Here is an 18,867-nt window from a genome sequence, read left to right on the forward strand (position 1 = left end):
CCAGGTTTCCTCCCACTCCAAAAGAGCGCCCTTCTTGTATAGCAGGTGCATCTGGATTTGGGCTGTTTCTTTGGTGTCAAGCATTTTAACACTGCTTCTTATGGATTATTGTGCTTAGTGCAGTTAATCAAGTTCCCATCTCATTTATTCCCATCCTCCATCTTCAAAGGGTTGCTCTATATGAGGATACTAATGAAATTTTGAATGATTTAACTAAAAGGGAAGCTAATGAACACCAATTAAAGCACATCAGTTGCTTTCCCATAGAGCTTCAGTATGTGGCTTTGTAGATCACCCCTAAATCATGTACCAGTGAAGCCTTTTGTTGCCAGTGTGTCATATGTTGCCTTTAAAGCATATTTTGGACTTGCTTTGCCAGGTACCTATATTGCCTTTAAAGCATTTTTGTAAATAATACAAAGTTTCCTGGTGGACAGCAAGGAACAAAAATATAATGCAAAAAGGAGAAGAATACAGTTAATGCTATCGTTACTGTGCACAAGAGACAATTTTGATGAGAGAATGTTTCGTAAAGCTGCTTTTTTACCCCTGGGGTAACAAGGGGAGTGGGAAAGACTAGCATTGCAAGTAATTGTGGATCCTTTCTCAAAAAAGGGAATATTCTACCTGTCTACCCTAACTGGCTACCTCTTGTGAGAAGTATATTCTTTTTGAGAAAATGTGATTTATTAGAATGCTGTTTCTCATAGGTCTGGATGCGTAATTATATAAACATCTTTATAAAAATGGTTTAAACAGTTTTCTTATGTTCAAACTGTGGCAGAAAATAGAACACTGTGGTGGCTAAAACAGTGTCACTTTTTAATGTGATAATAGGAAATTGTGCAATCTTATTGGAAGACTTCCCTAGGAATATTCCAGCATGCAACTGCAGGAGCTTCATTTTTATTTTTACTTTTTTTTTTCCTCCTAAGAATGTATTTTTAAAAAGAAAAAATGCAAAATGTTTCTGAACTCTCACTATGCTTTCAGATGCACTGTATTATGCATTAATGTTACTTAGAAGGAAAAAAAGGAAATAACCTTTACAAGTGAATAACTGCTACCTACCTTACCCGTAGACTTCAAGTTCTAGTAACATATCTTTTTCTGGCACTGCAGTTGCACAGGGAGATTCCAATTTTGCAATTTGAAAAGTAGTTCTGATACTGATCTTTTACTCCCAACCAACAGAACTTTTCTGTGCTCCCCACCCCTCAAAAAAAAAAAAAAAAAGTTGGCATGTCACAAAGTGTAAGAGATACTAGAAGCAGGTGTAGGGAAAGAGAAGTGGGATATGCTGGGATCTGTAGCTGATAAACACCTATTTAATTAAGTTCACTAACTTAATTAAGAAAGTGGACAGTCTTATTAGAAGTATTGTACATTACATTAAAGTGCAGTTAGGAGGATATTCTTAATGGTCATTGTTTCCCTTAATATCGCCATAACGTCTGTTTTAATATTGTAACAGTATGATGGATCAACTAGCATGTAACCCTTTCCGCCATGCCTTCTCATCTCTGACTGAACTCTCTCTGCCAGAAAACACAAGGGATGTTTTCAGTTGTTTTAGGTTTATCAATTGCATCTACTTTCCTGTCTTTTAGGTATATCGCTATATACCCTTACACTCCTCGAAAAGATGATGAACTGGAACTGCGGAAGGGAGAAATGTTCTTAGTGTTTGAACGCTGTCAAGATGGCTGGTTCAAGGGAACTTCCATGCATACAAGCAAGATTGGTGTTTTTCCTGGAAATTATGTGGCTCCAGTTACAAGGTATATTTTTATACAAATGTCTAAATAGTTTATCTAGTTTCATATCCAAAATGATTCTGTTCTTGTGTTTAATGCTAAAATTGGATAATAGAAGAGCTGCGGGTTTTAGTAACTAGCTCATTTTTCAGTTGTGTTTTAGTGTTTTGCTTTTAATTTTGGCAGGACAGTGACAAGTGCATCACAAACAAAAGTTCCCATGTCTACTGCTGGCCAAACGGGACGAGTGGTAACTATGGTCAGCCCTTCCACTGCTAGTGGAACATCTCAGAAGCTCCAGGGGAATGGTGTGGCAGTGAACTCCAGCACAATACCCACAGCTGTGGTTTCTGCAGCGCATATCCAAACTAGTCCACAAACCAAGGTCCTTATGCATGTGACAGGACAAATGACAGTCAACCAGGCTCGCAATGCAGTTAGAACAGGTAAAAAAAAGCTTTTTATGTGTGGTAGACAAACTCTAGGGTCTGTCTGGGCAAGTGGCTGGAGTCAGGGTATGTGTAAATATGTGTTGGGGTTTTTTAGGGCATTTTTTATCTTTTTTTTAGAGTTGAATGCTTTCTGAAATGACAATATATCTCTGAATTGTTGAATCTTTTATTATTCTCCTCTAAGCAACTGTGTGTACGTACATACTCCTACTGTTGGGAATTTATATGCGAGTACTTTAGGTGGGATTTTTTTTATTTCAGCAGTATCTGGGATGGGGGCATTCTTTGAGCTTCCCCACTCATATGCAATTCATATAGTAATAAAAGTGATAAGAACATCTGAGTCATAGCTTTTTTCGTGTTAACTGCATAACAGCTACAGATTGCTCTAATTGAAGAGGGCTCTAAACTAAAGTTGCTGGGGGAGGGGAACCTCAATCCATCCCACTCCTACCAGTTTGATGCCAGTGCCAGCAATAGTTGCCCAGAGCATGGAGAAGGATCAGAGGTCAGCAGGAGAGCACCTGAAGAGCAGCACAAAGGAATTCCAGCCACTCCAGCCAGTAAGTCAGCTTCATCAGGGGCCCAGCTTAAATGCCTCTATGCAAACACACCTAGCATGGGGATTAAACAAGAGGAGTTAGAGATGTGCACACGCCTGCAGGGCTATGATCTTATTGGCATCACGGAGATGTGGTGGGATGGCTGCTATGACTGGAGTGTTGGAACGGAAGGATATAGGCCCTTTGGGGAAGGACAGGCAGGGGGGACAAGGAGGGGGTGCCACCCTCTATGTCAGTGACCAGCTGGAGTGCATGGAGTTCCTCCTGGGGATGGATGAGGAGCCGACTGAGAGCTTATGGGTCAGGCTTAAAGGGAGAGCTGGGACAGGTGATATTACAGTGGGGGTCTGCTACAGGCCACCCAATGAGGAAGACCGAGTGGATGAGGCCCTCTATAGACAGATAGGAGCAGCCTCATGTTTACAATCCCCGGTCCTCATGGGGGACTTCAACCGCCCCGATATCTGTTGGAGGGACAATGCAGCAGGGCATAAGCAATCCGGGACGTTCCTGGAATGCGCTGATGATAACTTCCTTCTCCAAGTGATAGAGGAGCCAACAAGGAGAGGTGCTATACTGGACCTTGTTCTCACTACCAAGGAGGGGCTGGTGAGAATGTGAAGCTCAAGGGCAGCCTTGGCTGCGGTGACCATGAAATGGTAGAGTTCAAGATCCTGTGAGGAGGGCACACAGCAAGCTCTCTACGCTGGACTTCAGGAGAGCAGACTTTGGCCTCTTCAGGTATCTGCTTGGTAGAGTACCATGGGATAAAGCCCTGGAGGGAAGAGGGGCCCAAGAAAGCTGGTTAATATTCAAGGATCACCTCCTCCAAGCTCAGGAGCGATGCATCCCAACAAAGAGGAAGTCAGGCAAAAATGCCAGGAGGCCTGCATGGATGAACAAGGAGCTCCTGGACAAACTCAAACACAAAAAGGAAGCCTACAGAGCGTGGAAGCAAGGACAGGTAGCCTGGGAGGAATACAGAGAAATTGTCCGAGCAGCCAGGGATCAGGTTAGGAAAGCTAAAGGCCTGATAGAATTAAATCTGGCCAGGGACGTCAAGGGCAACAAGAAAAGCTTCTATAGGTACATCGGTGATAAAGAGGAAGACTAGGGAAAATGTGGGCCCTCTCCGGAAGTAAATGGGAGACCTGGTTACCCAGGATTTGGAGAAGGCTGATGTACTCAACAACTTTTTTGCCTCAGTCTTCACCGGCAAGCGCTCAAGCCACACCGCCCAAGTCGCAGAAGGCAAAGGCAGGGACTGCGAGAATGAAGAACCACCCACTGTAGGAGAAGATCAGGTTCGAGACCATCTAAGGAACCTGAAGGTGCACAAGTCCATGGGACCTGATGAGATGCATCCCCGGGTCCTGCGGGAACTGGCAGATGAAGTTGTTAAGCCACTATCCATCATATTTGAGAAGCTGTGGCAGTCCGGTGAAGTTCCCACTGACTGGAAAAGGGAAAACATAACCCCCATTTTTTAAAAAGGGAAAAAAGGAAGACCTGGGGAACTACAGGCCAGTCAGTCGCATCTCTGTGCCTGGCAAGATCATGGAGCAGATCTTCCTGGAAACTATGCTAAGGCACATGGAAAATAAGGAGGTGATTGGTGACAGCCAACATGGTTTCACTAAGGGCAAATCGTGCCTGACAAATTTGGTGGCCTTCTATGACGGGGTTACAGCGTTGGTGGATAAGGGAAGAGCAACTGATGATATCTGCCTGGACTTGTGCAAAGCATTTGACACTGTCCAGCATGACATCCTTGTCTCTAAATTGGAGACACATAGATTTGACAGATGGACCCACTTGGTGGATAAGGACTTGGCTGGATGGTCGCACTCAAAGGGTTGCAGTCAACAGCTCCATGTCCAAGTGGAGACCAGTGATGAGTGGCGTTCCTCGGGTCGGTACTGGGACCGGTGCTGTTTAATACCTTTGTCGGTAACATGGACAGTGGGATTGAGTGCACCCTCAGCAAGTTTGCTGACGACACCAAGTTGGGTGGTGTGGTTGACATGCTGGAAGGAAGGGGTACCATCCAGAGGGACCTTGACGGGCTTGAGAGGTGGGTCCATGTGACCCTCATGAAGTTCAGCAAGGCCAAGTGAGAGGTCCTGCACATGGGTCGAGGCAATCCCAAGCACAAATACAGGCTGGGCAGAGAATGGATTGAGAGCAGCCCTGAGGAGAAGGACTTGAGAGTGTTGGTTGGCGAGAAGCTCAACATGCCCCAGCAATGCGCACTTGTAGCCCAGAAAGCCAACCATATCCTGGGCTGCATCAAAAGACGTGTGACCAGCACATCGAGGAGGGAGGTGATTCTCCCCATCTACTCCACTCTTGTGATACCCCACCTGGAGTACTGTGTTCAGCTCTGGGGCCCCCAGCATAAGAAGGACATGGACCTGCTGGAGCGAGTCCAGAGGAGGGCCACAAAGATGATCAGAGGGCTGGAGAACCTCTCCTATGAAGACAGGTTGAGAGAGCTGGGGTTGTTCAGCCTGGAGGAGGCTGCAGGGAGACCTTATAGCAGTCTTCCAGTCCCTGAAGGGGGCCTACAAGAAAGCTGGAGAGGGACTTTTTACAAGGGCATGTAGTGATAGGACAAGGGGTAATGGCTTTAAACTGAAAGAGGGTAGATTGAGATGAGGTACAAGGAGGAAGTTCTTCACTATGAGGGTGGTGAGGCACTGGAACAGGTTGCCCTGAGAAGCTGTGGATGCCTCATCCCTGCAAGTGTTCAAGGCCAGGCTGGATGGGGCTTTGAGCAACCTGGTCTAGTGGAAGGTGTCCCTGCCCATGGCAGGGGTGTTGGACCTAGATGATCTTTAAGGTCCCTTCCAACCCAAACAGAATCACAGAATCGTATAGGTTGGAAAAGACCTTTAAGATCATCAAGTCCAACCGTTAACCTAACACTACCAAGACCACCACTATACCATGTCCCTAAGCACCTCATCCAAATGTCTTTTAAATGCCTCCAGGGATGGCGACTCAACCACTTCCCTGGGCAGCCTGTGCCAATGCTTGATAACCCTTTCAGTGAAGTAAAATTTCCTAATATCCAGTCTAAACCTCCCCTGGTGCAAGTTGAGGCCATTTCCTCTCATCCTATCGCTTGTTACCTGGGAGAAGAGACCGACCCCCACCTCTCTACAACCTCCTTTCAGGTAGTTGTAGAGAGCAATAAGGTCTCCCCTCAGCCTCCTTTTCTCCAGGCTAAACAACCCCAGTTCCCTCAGCCGCTCCTCATCAGACTTGTGCTCTAGACCCTTCACCAGCTTCGTTGCCCTTCTCTGGACACGCTCCAGCACCTCAATGTCTCTCTTGTAGTGAGGGGCCCAAAACTGAACATGGTATTTGAGGTGTGGCCTCACCAGTGCCGAGTACAGGGGCACGATCACTTCCCTAGTCCTGCTGGCCACACTATTTTTGATACAAGCCAGGATGCCATTGGCTTTCTTGGCCACCTGGGCAAACTGCTGGCTCATATTCAGGTGTCTGTCAACCAACACCCCCAGGTCCTTCTCTGCTAGGCAGCTTTCCAGCCACTCTTCCCCAAGCCTGTAGCATTGCATGGGGTTGCTGTGGCCCAAGTGCTGGACCTTGCACTTGGCTTTGTTGAACCTCATATAATTGACCTCGGCCCATCGGTCCAGCCTGTCCACATCCCTCTGTAGAGCCTTCCTACCCTCAAGCAGATCAACACTCCCGCACAACTTGGTGTCATGTGCAAACTTACTGAGGGTGCACTCGATCCCTTCATCCAGATCATTGATAAAGATATTAAACAGGACTGGTCCCAACACAGACCCCTGGGGAACACCGCTTGTGACCAGCCACCAACTGGAGTAAACTCCATTCACCACCACTCTTTGGGTCCGGCCATCCAGCCAGTTCTTTACCCAGCGAAGAGTACACCCGTCCAAGCCATGAGCAGCCAGTTTCTCCAGGAGAATGCTGTGGGAAACCGTGTCAAAGGCTTTACTGAAGTCTAGATAGACAACATCCACAGCCTTTCCCTCATCTACTAGGCAGGTCACCTTGTCATAGAAGGAGATCAGGTTGGTCAAGCAGGACCTGCCTTTCCTGAACCCATGCTGGCTGGGCTTGACCCCTTGGTTATTCTCTACATGCCATGTGATAGCACTCAGGATGATCTGCTCCATCAGCTTCCCCGGTACCGAGGTCAGGCTGACAGGCCTGTAGTTCCCCGGGTCCTCCTTCCGGCCCTTCTTGTAGATGGGTGTCACATTAGCTAATCTTCAGTCAGCAGGGACCTCCCCAGTTAGCCAGGACTGCTGGTAAATGATGGAAAGGGGCTTGGTGAGCACATCTGCCACTTCCTTCAGTACTCTCGGGTGGATCTCATCAGGCCCCGTAGACGTATGTGTGTCTAAGTGGTGCAGCAGGTCACTAACCATTTCCCCCTGGCTTATGGGGGCTCCATTCTGGTCCCCGTCCCTATCTTCCAACTCAGGGGGCTGGGTACCCAGAGAACAATTGGCTCTGCTATTAAAGACTGAGGCAAAGAAGGCATCAAGTACCTCAGCCTTTTCCTCATCCTTGGTCACTGTTCCCTCCCTTGTCTACTAGGGGCTGGAGATTCTCCTTAGCTCTCCTTTTGCTGCTAATGTATTTGAAGAAGTATTTTTTGTTGTCTTTTATGGCAGTAGCCAGATTGAGCTCTAGCTTGGCTTTGGGCCTTCTAATTTTCTCCCTGCACAACCTCACTACACCTTTGTAGTCCTCCTGACTTGCCTGCCCCTTCTTCCAAAGGTCGTAGACTCTCCTCTTTTTCCTGAGTTCTAGCCAAAGCTCTCTATTCAGGCAGGCCAGCCTTCTTCCCCGCCGGCTCGTCTTTCAGCACCTGGGGACAGCCCGCTCGTGTGCCTTTAGGACTTCCTCCTTAAAGAATCTCCAGCCTTCCTGGACTCCTTTGCCCTTTAGGGCTGCCCCCCAGGGGACTCTGTCGACCAGTCTCCTAAACAGGCCAAAGTCTGCCCTCCGGAAGTCTAAGGTGGCAGTTTTACTGACCCCCCTCGCCGCTTCTCCAAGAATCAAAAACTCTATCATTTCGTGATCACTCTGCCCAAGACGGCCTCCAACCATCACATGGCTCACAAGTCCTTCTCTGTTTGTGAACAAGAGGTCCAGCGGGGCACCTTCCCTCGTTGGCTCACTCCCCAGCTGTGTCAGGAAGTTATCTGCCACACGCTCCAGGAACCTCCTAGACTGTTTCCTCTCTGCTGTATTGTATTTCCAGCAGACATCCGGCAGGTTGAAGTGCCCCCACAAGAACAAGGGCTAGAGATCGTGAGGCTTCTCCCAGCTGCTTATAGAATAGTTCATCAGTCTCCTCATCCTGGTTGGGTGGTCTGTAACAGACTCCCACCACAATATCTGCCTTGTTGGCCTTCCCCCTGATTCTTACCCATAGACACTCCACTCTATCATCACCATCATTAAGCTCTAAACTATCCAGACACTCCCTAACGTATAGGGCTACCCCACCACCTCTCCTGCCTCGCCTATCCCTCCTGAAGAGTTTATAGCCATCCATCGCCGCACTCCAGTTGTGTGAGTCATCCCACCATGTTTCCGTGATGGCAACCATATCATAGTTTTCCTGATGTACAGTGGCTTCCAACTCCTCCTGCTTGTTGCCCATGCTGCGTGCATTGGTGTAGAGGCACTTCAGGTGGGCTGTCGTCCATGTCTCCTTCATAGAAGAACACCCCTTGAGTGCTTTGAGGTGTTTCACTGGCGTTTCCCTCTTGGCTCCTATTGCCTCGGTATCCCCTGGCTCAACTCTGTTTGACTTCAGCTGTGCCCCAGCGTACCCCGCACATCTCAGAGACACAGGCTGAGGGCCCTTGCTGGCACCCGCTCCCTCTAACCATGGCACGTTGTCCCTCAGCTTCCCTCGGGCAAGCCTGATATTATCCCCCTCCCTCTTCGAGTCTAGTTTAAAGCTCTGTCGATGAGCCCCGCAAGTTCCTGAGCAAAGATTCTCTTTCCCCTTTGAGAAAGATGAATTCCATCAGACGCCAGCAAACCTGGTGCCGTGTAGGCCATCCCACTGTCCAAAAAGCCAAATCTGTGGCGATGACACCAGCCACAGAGCCATGAGTTGATAGACTGCGTGTCTCTGTTCCTTCTAGTGTCACTGCCCACAACTGGAAGGAGAGAGGAGAAAATAACCTGTGCTCCAGAGTCCCTTACTAGCCGTCCCAAGGCCTTGGAAGTCTCTTTTGATTGCCCTAGGACTTCGTGTTGCAGCTTCATCGCCCCCCACATAGAAGAGCAATAGGGGGTAATAGGCCGAGGGCCATACCAGGCTAGGGAGTATCCTCGTGACATCCTTCACCCGGGCCCCAGGGAGGCAGCAGACTTCCCTAAGAGGAGGGTCCGTCCAGCATATCGGACCCTTGGTTCCCCTCAGAAGGGAGTCGCCCACAACTATAACCCATCTTCTCTTCCTAGCGGAGGTGGTGTTAATACGAGAGGTACGTTTTTCTGACCTGGGCGACACCTCTGGCGTAGATGCACTGTCATCCCCATCCTCCATTGCCTGGCCTTCCACCTCCAGGGCCATGTACCTGTTGTACAGAGGCACCTGGGAAGGCAAGGTGGGCAAGGAGGGCGTTTGTCTGCCGCCACGAGCGTGGACTTGCCTCCATTCACTCTTTTCCTTTGAGCTGCTGCCTTCAGCCCAGTGGGGGGGGGATAGAGGATCCCCTTGATCATGGGTTCTTACTGGTGGCTGCTGCTGCTCCTGTTCCTGTCTCGGGGGGGCAGAGCATGGCACCACCAGTCGATCTCTTTCTCAGCCTCCCTGATGCTCCTTAACCTTTCTACCATTCTATAAACCATTCTATAATTCTATGATAATTTAGCATTCACTTTTAAATTCTCTCCTAACATCTTTGAAGACCTTCAGCATTCATTCCTTCTTTTTCAGGGCTCTGGCTCAGAGTTGGTCCTTAGGCATTCCAGTTTGTTCTCTAAAGTTGACTGCAACTTCTTTCAGCTTTGACCCTGAAACACTAAGGCTATACTGGCTTCAAGATCCATACCATCTATGTCATAAAATTCTGTATTTCTGACAGGTATAACTCTGCCTTTACTGTCTGGGGCAGGCCACATCATAGTGAAACATGCCTTCTTGTTATTTAAACCCAGATCCAAAAACATTGATAGTGGTGTTTTCAAGAGTTTTTGTTTACCAAATCCATGCACTCCTCTGTGGATTTGCCAGGCTAGGAAAATACCACACAACTGGAGCCTAATCTGTTCCAGTTGCTCCTAGGGCCTCAAAAGAAAGGCAGAAAAAAACCCTCTCCATTTCAAACTATCCCAGTGTTCCCTCTTTCAGCCTTGAATTTGGGGCCTAAGATCTCTTGGCTGAGAGAGTCATGACCGAAGGTTGTTTTTAATCATGAGATTCTTATTGGCAGAGCAGATGAGAAAGCAAAAGATGCAAATGGTATTATCTGTTATCCCCTTAAGGATGGTTGTTTCTTATGGTCTCAAGATCCATGAATTAGCCCACCCCCTCATCAGTCATGCATCTCCTAAAACACCCTATGCATGTTCAGATGTCAGCAGCAGTTTTGCTTTTGGAGGTAGGATATGTATATATGTCTTCAGATATTTTATTTCCTTAATTGGCTGCATCTTCTACCAGTCTGATCTTAGGCTGGAACAGATGCTGTAGTCCTCTGTAACAACTTTATTCTTTACCTTTAAATAAAAATAACCAGGTGCTATTGGCAGCTGGTAAGAGAAACTAAGCAAAGCATCTGTACTTTCCTGCGTCTCAGGCACAGAAGGTTTCTACTCTAAATCCTTATTTTGAGCTGCCTAGAAGCTTGCAAGTGATAGCACAAAGGAGAAAGCTCCTGTGGGCTCCAGAGGCCTTTCTGTCCCTGCATCTCTGCACCACTGTCAAGCTGAATAAGCTCTTACAGTTCCATTCAGCTTGAAAACATGACAACATACTTCCCACCAACTTGTCAGGTCCAAAATGGAAAAATCAAAGGGGCTGCACTCTCTTCACAGAGAACTTAACATTGGATTGCAGTGTAAAGGTGTACTGTTCAGTCACAAATACAGATCTGTCCCTTACAAGGGCCTGAGAACTGAAGCAATAATGGCTGCTTTATGTTCAAATGTTACAGAGAACTTTGTAGTCAGCACCTGAAACGTGATCATCTTCAGCTTTCCCAGCACCTTTGCTGAGCGTTACTCTCTTGATGAGGCTTCACAGATCAATGCTGCATTTTGCAGGGCTGTTCTTCAGTTTCAGTTTAGCTCAGGACTTAAGGGATGCTTCTTCAAATGATCTTAGTGAGATCACCCTCACTGAGGGCATATGCATTCTTTGATTGAAAGGAACTGGGAAGAAAATGTATATTCTGCCTATTTCATTAAAGAATGGACTGTATGAAAATAGGGTGACTTGAAGCATTTTTCCCATGGATTCCATCAGAGATAAGAAAACAAAACCAGAAAGCTATTCCATTCTTGTACTCTATTGATTGCATGTAAGCATAGACATATCTTGAAGAATAGCAGCTACTTGTAAGAAGACTGACTTTGTCTCACAACGAAGGGCAGTGTTAATAATTGTTTTTTCCAAAAAGTCTTGCTGCACTCTCCTTATCTTCCTTTTTGAAATGTTCATGGTACTTAGAGTTAGGAAGGGTCTGCTACAGGGGAAGAGGTTACATATCAAAAAATAGACATAGCATTTAGTGGTGCTTTCTTTTTAAGAAAGTGTTTGTGTTTCTTATCTTAGAGATTGTAATTGGGTATAATACTGTTGAATTGTTATATCAAATTTGTGAACTTTGTCAGTCTTCTCTACTATACTGTTGATGCAATCTAACTAAATTACCAGGGGAATTTGTAGAGAACAGAATAAAGAGAGCAAATGCTGGAGGCTTGATTCTAGGATATCATTTATAATAAGCCTGAAACTCTAATTAGTATCTGAAAAATCAGAGTGAATTGATGCATTTGAGATGTACATGCACCAAGCTAGAGGGATGACCCCTCCTTAGATACTAAGTTTCAGAGTATTTGAAGGAAAGAGGCTGTGCAGCACTGGGATGCTGCCTTTTGCCTCATGTTATTTGAGTAAGATGTCAGCATTTCATACCGCCCAGTGATGCAGAGATACCCAAGCTGTTGAAATGACCCAAAAGCATGTATGGTTGACCATTTAACTATAATAGCAACATTGCTTCTTGGAAAGGATGAATTAGTTCATGCAGAGCTCTGTGCTTTGCAGCTAGGCTGCAGCTTAGGTTAGTATATTCAGCCCTGTGCTATTCTCCAACTTCCAGTGTAGACGTTCCTTTTATTTCACAGGGGTATGAGTAAATCCACTTCTATATTTAAACATCCCAAGAGACAACAGCTTACGTTTTCAGAGAAACCACTCATACCAGTAATTGCCACTGTACTTATTGTTTGAAAGACCCACTAAATCTGTTGTGGATTTTGTGAATAGTTTAGGGAAAACAATCCAATTATATTTTTAGCAGCTTCTATAAGGAGTGTTTCTTCCTACTTTGTTTTATGTGCCCTGACAGCTACCCAGCATATTAAAAGGAACAAACAAGTTCCAGGCAGGATTTAGCTAGCTCTTATGAACTAAAATGCAATCTTCGCTTTGCATGTCTGTGTGTGAAGCATTTACTTAGCAGCTTGGATTTCTCCGCAATAGTTGCAGTGCTGTTATTCTTCTGTTGCACACTGGTGCAAGTAGGGTAGCATATGCTACTTCTTTATTCTGGTGAGATAAATTTGATGCTGTGTATGATGTCATTGTAGTAATATAAATGGAAGTTACAAAAGTAGGAAGGAAACTTCTTACGACTGATGAGCTATAACACAGTGACTGTACCTCACTTTGTGTGTCTTGTGAAAAGATGAACTCTCTCACATTTTATTCTTTTGTTCTAGTTGCCGCACACAGTCAAGAAAGACCTACGGCAGCAGTCACACCCATACAAGCACAGAGTCCAACATGCCTTATTCCTGCTGCTGTGATCATTCCCCACCACTCTGTTGCCTCCCAGCAGCTTCAGCCCCAGCTTCCAAATACTGCTGCTTACGTCACGGCTGTGAATGTGAACCGCTCAACCATCCCACTGGCATGTGCAGCAGCTTCTTTGAATTCTTCCAACATTGCTGCTTCATCTTTGGAGGGAGATGTTAGTGGGAGAACTGTAAACACTCACCCTGGAGCTCCTGCATCTCCAGAGAGTGCTTTAGCAGCTGGTGGAAATGCTGCTGTCAGTAAAGCAGACAAGGATGGCAAGGTGGGTAGAGAATAAAATCACTCCCTTGAATTCTCCCATTTTCATCATGCAAACTTTTAAGAGATCCGTATTTTTTTCTTACATTTGCGGAATAGCAGCATTGTTAGATTTTAAGGCTGAGTCGGAAACTCAGGCAGCCATTTTGTGACTACAGCTATGGGCAAATTTATTCTTGGTCATACAAGAATAATTTAGGATGGATAAAATACAGAGCAGACCTTGGAGAAGGGTTAAAATAGGGTATGAGGTTCATGCCTTAAGCAGGAAAAACAAAAGGTGAATGGATAAAGTTCTGAAGAACTAATAGATTGACTGTTGGAATTTTAAGTATTTTGTTTGTCTTCACCTGCAGTCAGTTTCCTGAATACTGTAGAAAGTTGTATGGTTAGCAAATGTTACCAGTGAGTACCAGTAAGTATCTGTAAACTAATAAGCCTGTAATGCAAATTAAAAAAAAAAAAAGAACCCCTCCCCATGAACTTGCGGGAACATAAAAAGTTCAGTCTAATAAAATAAACCTAATATTTAGTGAAAATCAATATTCTTTTAGGTTGCCTTCCTTATTAAGCAGGCACACTGAGAGGTTATGAGAAACAGGTTACCAGCAATGTTTATTGGACAAAGAAAAAAAAGCACATAACTCTGTTTTTTCTAAATGTAGATCAGTAGAGTCTGTAGTGATTCTGCTTTCCTTCCTTCGATTTGAAGTATTTTCCTGTGTGTCTAAACTCATTCTCACTGTCCAACAAGCCACATGATTATGTTACATTGTAGGCAGAAACATTCCTCCAGCTTTCTAACTGGTTTTGTTTTACAATTGTGATGTAGATAGAATATTTTTTTTTTCCTTTTGACAACTTGCTTTACATCTCAAATGTTTTAGACTTCACCTTACTACTTTTTACCCACATGCACTCCTTAATGAAGTTTATGAAGGTTTTAATCATAGGCTGTACACTAATCTCACACACTTTTTAATTATTTTTGTTGATCATTGTTGAATGGAGGTACCTAGAACTTTGTTTTAAAATTACTTTAGCCATAGCCACTGAAATCAGACTGAGGTGCCCCTAGGCAGGGCTTCTGGAAAACTTATAGTTTAAGGTTAAAGATGCTAACATATTTGGAGTATGTTAATTTCTTTGAGTTTCTCTTTTTCTTTCCCATTTGCTAGACAGCTGTTCTTTGCTGAAATAGCTTTAAGTTTTTGGAGACTTGGAAAAAGGACAGAAGATTTTTCATTCACAATTCACCAATTCCACTGCATCCCAAGCTATAATAAAAATCTCACATTGCTCATGCTTTTCTCTTTCTGTGGTTAAATAGCTTATTTTTGTCTCCAGGGTTTACAATCTGGCACCTCTCATAAGCACTAAATTCACTCAGTCAAATGGTTGGTAAGAAGATCACTGCCACACCCCTTAAAAAAAAGACAAGAAACACAAAAGCTGCTTAAATAATTCTCTTCAGAGTAAGCAATAGTCTTCAGGGATTCCTGTATGGACAAGCAAAAAGAATGTTTACAATTCTCCCCTCTAGCAGAGCAGCAAAACACAATACATTCCCCTTGTGGCAAATTTCTGTTAAATCATGAAGGTCTTCCCTTACTGAGGGAGGATAAATAAAAGACTTATCTAAACAGCAGCCTCCAGGGCAGACTTTTCTCCCTGCTTGGTTTGAAATTACTCTTTATGCCTTCCTAGAAACTTCCATGTTAATGAAATGTTTTACTTCTTAGATTCCCGTTGTGGGAATCTAACTCCTCACTCCTTTTTCTAGACAACCTTTTGGGCCAGTGCCATTGGCTTTTAAGGTAAGCCTTAACTTAACTAAGTGAAAGGACTTAGCCGGCTTATGGTCTAAATGACTTACTGTTTTTCTCTTTAGAATTTTAATAATTATCTTTCTCTTTTGTAATTTTCATAATTATCTTCTGTAATTTGTACAATCTCAAATATCTCCTCATAATTTACCGCGTCTTCTCTGATCACGATGGCATCTATCAGAAGGAAGCATTCAGCTCTTCACAGGAGACTTTTGTTCTAAAATGAGGCACTGCTTTTGGTTTACAGAAAGAAAAAAAAGGTTTGCTGAAACTGCTTTCTGGAGCATCCACAAAACGCAAGCCCCGATTGTCACCTCCAGCATCACCAACACTGGAGGCCGAGCAAGCAGCCGCGGAGTTAGCCCTGCAAGGTGCAGTTGGCCCAGAGCTTCCATCAGCAGGCGGTCACAGCAAAGCTGGATCCTGTCCCACTGACAGCGAGGTCTCTGGGCTGGCACAGGAGATGCTGCATCGGAAAACAAGTTCCCTGGATTCCTCTGTTCCAGTAGCACCGCCGCCCCGGCAGCCTTGCTCATCCCTGGGTCCAGTCCTGAATGAATCCAGGCCTCTTGTTTGTGAAAGGTAAATTATCCTACACAGCTAGGCTCAGGCAAACCAAGAAAAAAATCCACTCTCTGACACTTGCAATGTATAGTAGAACTGCTTCAAAATGCTGAGATTTTATAGCAAAATGAAACTTACTTTTTTAACAATGCTTTATGTGCTTATCAACCAACACTCATGTTTATGTTTGTTTACTTTTTGGGTTACTTTGAGGCTTTGGAATGAATAGACACTCAAATACAGTGATCACAGGTCTGGTATGAGAACTGAGGTAGATAAAACAGGCCTCCTATTTTGCAAAACATGAATACATTATAATACTGCATTTATGAATATCAGGTTAGTCCTTTAAGATTATTAGCAGTGCATAACTGCCAACCTAAATATATGGTGAATGAGATCCTTATCTATGAGTAGACTTAATATGTGATTTCCTGAGCTCTTGCAAAGATACCTTTACTACCTGAATGCCCCGTTACTGTGCACTCCATATAGCAAGCTCTAGGGCAGCCTCCGTGTCCTTGCAAGTGAGCCTGAAAAACACATAGTTGTCTGGACTCTGAAATTGCCAGGCAGTTGCTTTAAAGTTCTGTCACTTTTCTTTTGTGTCCACCTATTATTTTCAAATTTCCAAGTCCTCAGTAGATTGCACAGACTGTGAAGGAAGTGGCAGTTCTCTAACTACTGTCTCTCTTTATTATTCCTGGTAGTAGACAAGCAATATGAAGAGTGTCACAGGATTTCTTTTGCAGTAGCTACAGGATTGTGTGGCATACAGAAAAAAAACGGAGTCGCAATGTTAACAGCTCTAGGACTGAACTAATTCATGCTGACTATTGTAGATCTTGTTCTGATACTATTAACTCATGGTGTGTGGGCATACTGTTATATTTCCAGAGGCCCATTGATCTTAAGCTACATCTGTGTATTAAGAGCCAGACAGTGTATAAGTGTCTGCTTTGTCTTTTATTTGACTTCTGTCATACCTTTAATATTTTTTAAAAGGTTATCACTGTTTGTATGCAATTTCCTTGCAGGAAATTTCTATTTCATACTGAATTTCTGATGTAGTTTTACACTTACAGATAGAAAATAAAAACTGAAAGACTTTTCTTTAAGAATAACATAATTTATTTTCACATTATCATAAGTCTGTTTGGCACAGTGATGTGTTTTTATGCTTTGAATGTGAAAATAATGTCAAATTCATTCTGGCATGACCAGTGGATATTTGTGTAAAGCTATTTGCATCTTCACAAAAAGTAATTTTTTCACTTCTCTGATGGAATTTTTTTTCTCAGAACGACTTACAGAAAATGTATATTTTTATTGATCTAGTAATAACATACACGCAAACATTCTTTTTAATATATCTCTGTATCCTTATTGTTATGTAAGTAATTGCTACCAGAGAAGTGCTACCACAAGATCATTCTCCATGGTATTCATGCAGAATTGTTATATTTTGGTCAGTGTATTTAAATAGAATTTCAGCTGGGTTCTCTTTGTCCTTTTCAGGGCAGGTTTAATGCTTTTCCTGCTGATGTGCTCGTCATGTTTCCATTTCTTTAGGCTGAATTGCTTAAAATGTGTTGCTTAATAATACTTACATTGCACTCAGTATCTTCAAAGTAATTTATAATTATCAATTAATCTTCATTAGTCTGTAAGAAGGGGTGGGTAAGAAACATACTGATGATGCAGTAGTATCTTCAGTGAAAATTTGGGGTCGAGGAGGAAAATATCCATGAGGATAAGCTCAAGAAAAAGCTGAAGAACACAGAAGTCTCCTGCTAAGATTATTCTGCTCTTAGATATCCCATTTCCAATCACAGGATATGATCTGTTTGGAAAAAGAAAAAGAAACTAAATCAAGAAGTTGAATAAGAAGTATGAATTTAACTTGTGTAATAATAGTAATTCCAACTTTCTGTGTTTTCCTCAGCTAAAATTTTCTGCATATGAGAAAATATTTTTATCTACCTGGTGATCAGGAAAACCACAGATTGTTGTCCAAAAATCAACTACCAATAGCTGGGAAGTATTTTGTGTCTAGTGAAACAGAAGCAATGAAGAAAGGGAGACACACACGAAAGATACAATCTTTTTCATGTTACTGAAAAGTGTGAGAAATGCCAATATTAAAAATGAAAAGTAGAATGGAGAAATGTGAAGACAGACCATCACCACCCCCTCCTCAAAAACAAAAAAATAATTCACAAATACAAAGTGCAAGAGCACTGTGAGATACAGCCAGACACATTAGGAGTATCAGGAAAGAACTGATGGCAAATACATTGGCTGCTTGGGAAGCTAAAGTACTTTTATTTTTATATCATTAATATTTTATCACTAGCTGATTAAAAAGAATTAGGATAATATTTTGAAAATTAATGAAAAATACCGTAAGACAGTCAAAGAAAATAGAAGAAGATGCATACTGTGCAGCTTAGGTGCATGTAAAATATGATAGATTAGGTGACCACAAAAGGTCTGCAAATTTGACCTTCAGACATTGAAAACTTTTGCAAATACTGAATAGGGAGATAAACAAGGAAGTGTTTTGGAAGATTCAAACATGTGGGAATGAACATGTTTTTCCAAAACATAGGTCATGCTTAGTAAACGTGATTATTTTTCTCCAGGGACCTGGCAGTGAACTGTTGAGCTGAAGCATAAGCTTTTTACTCTGCATGAAATCGGTAGTTTTGGCAGTATGTTGTAGATGATGAAATAGGTAATGGAAAAATAGGTTTTGTTCTATAGCTGATTGAAGGTGATCTGAATAGACAGCTGTGTGAATGTGTGACGAGTCTAGATCTGATCACCTCTATTTGGGCAAATAGAATTTGTAAAATGTGGCATAAAATTTGATGGCTTGTTGTAACAGAAGAAGGAGGAGATGTGGTTTAAAGGTGTAAAACCTCATGGGTTTCTTCTCATTAAACATTGAAAAATATAGTAAAATAGTATTTTAACACCAGGAGTGTTGTGCAAGATGGATATCAAAGTAGTTGGGAAGCTAAAACTTAACGAGAAGTACCAAATTACCGCAGGATTGAGGAAGTTCAAAACTGTATGGAAAGCTCAGGAGAACAGTGTTTCTGTGCAAGTTGGTGATCCTCTAGGGAGGGCAAAGAGAAGATGGGTTTTTGCAAAGCTGTTGGTTTTAGCACTCCAGAGGCAGCAGCAGAAGCTAGGGAAAGAACAGACTAGTCTATCAATTCAGGAGAGCACAGAGGTTACTGATGGACAGCATTAGAAACTGAAACCAAGTGTATTTCAAGTCAAATGTTTACAGGGCAGCATTTGACAATGCAAGGTAAGTAAGGCAGATATTCTTTCCTGAAACCCATTTTTTAA

General features: G+C 43.5%; 1 protein-coding gene across 2 annotated transcripts in view; it reads left to right on the forward strand.

Moving 5' to 3' along the window:
- The window catches only part of SH3RF1 (SH3 domain containing ring finger 1), a 96,223-nt gene that overhangs the window by 72,782 nt on the left and 4,574 nt on the right, over positions 1-18,867 (forward strand). For both annotated transcript variants that reach the window (XM_072862733.1, XM_072862734.1), the window contains exons 8-11: positions 1,611-1,781; positions 1,944-2,203; positions 12,757-13,115; positions 15,188-15,522. In XM_072862733.1, the coding sequence (XP_072718834.1) occupies positions 1,611-1,781; positions 1,944-2,203; positions 12,757-13,115; positions 15,188-15,522 (1,125 nt within the window). The remainder of the gene's footprint in view (positions 1-1,610; positions 1,782-1,943; positions 2,204-12,756; positions 13,116-15,187; positions 15,523-18,867) is intronic.

This window comes from Ciconia boyciana, chromosome 5 (genome assembly GCF_034638445.1).
Source record: "Ciconia boyciana chromosome 5, ASM3463844v1, whole genome shotgun sequence".
Taxonomy (NCBI): domain Eukaryota; kingdom Metazoa; phylum Chordata; class Aves; order Ciconiiformes; family Ciconiidae; genus Ciconia; species Ciconia boyciana.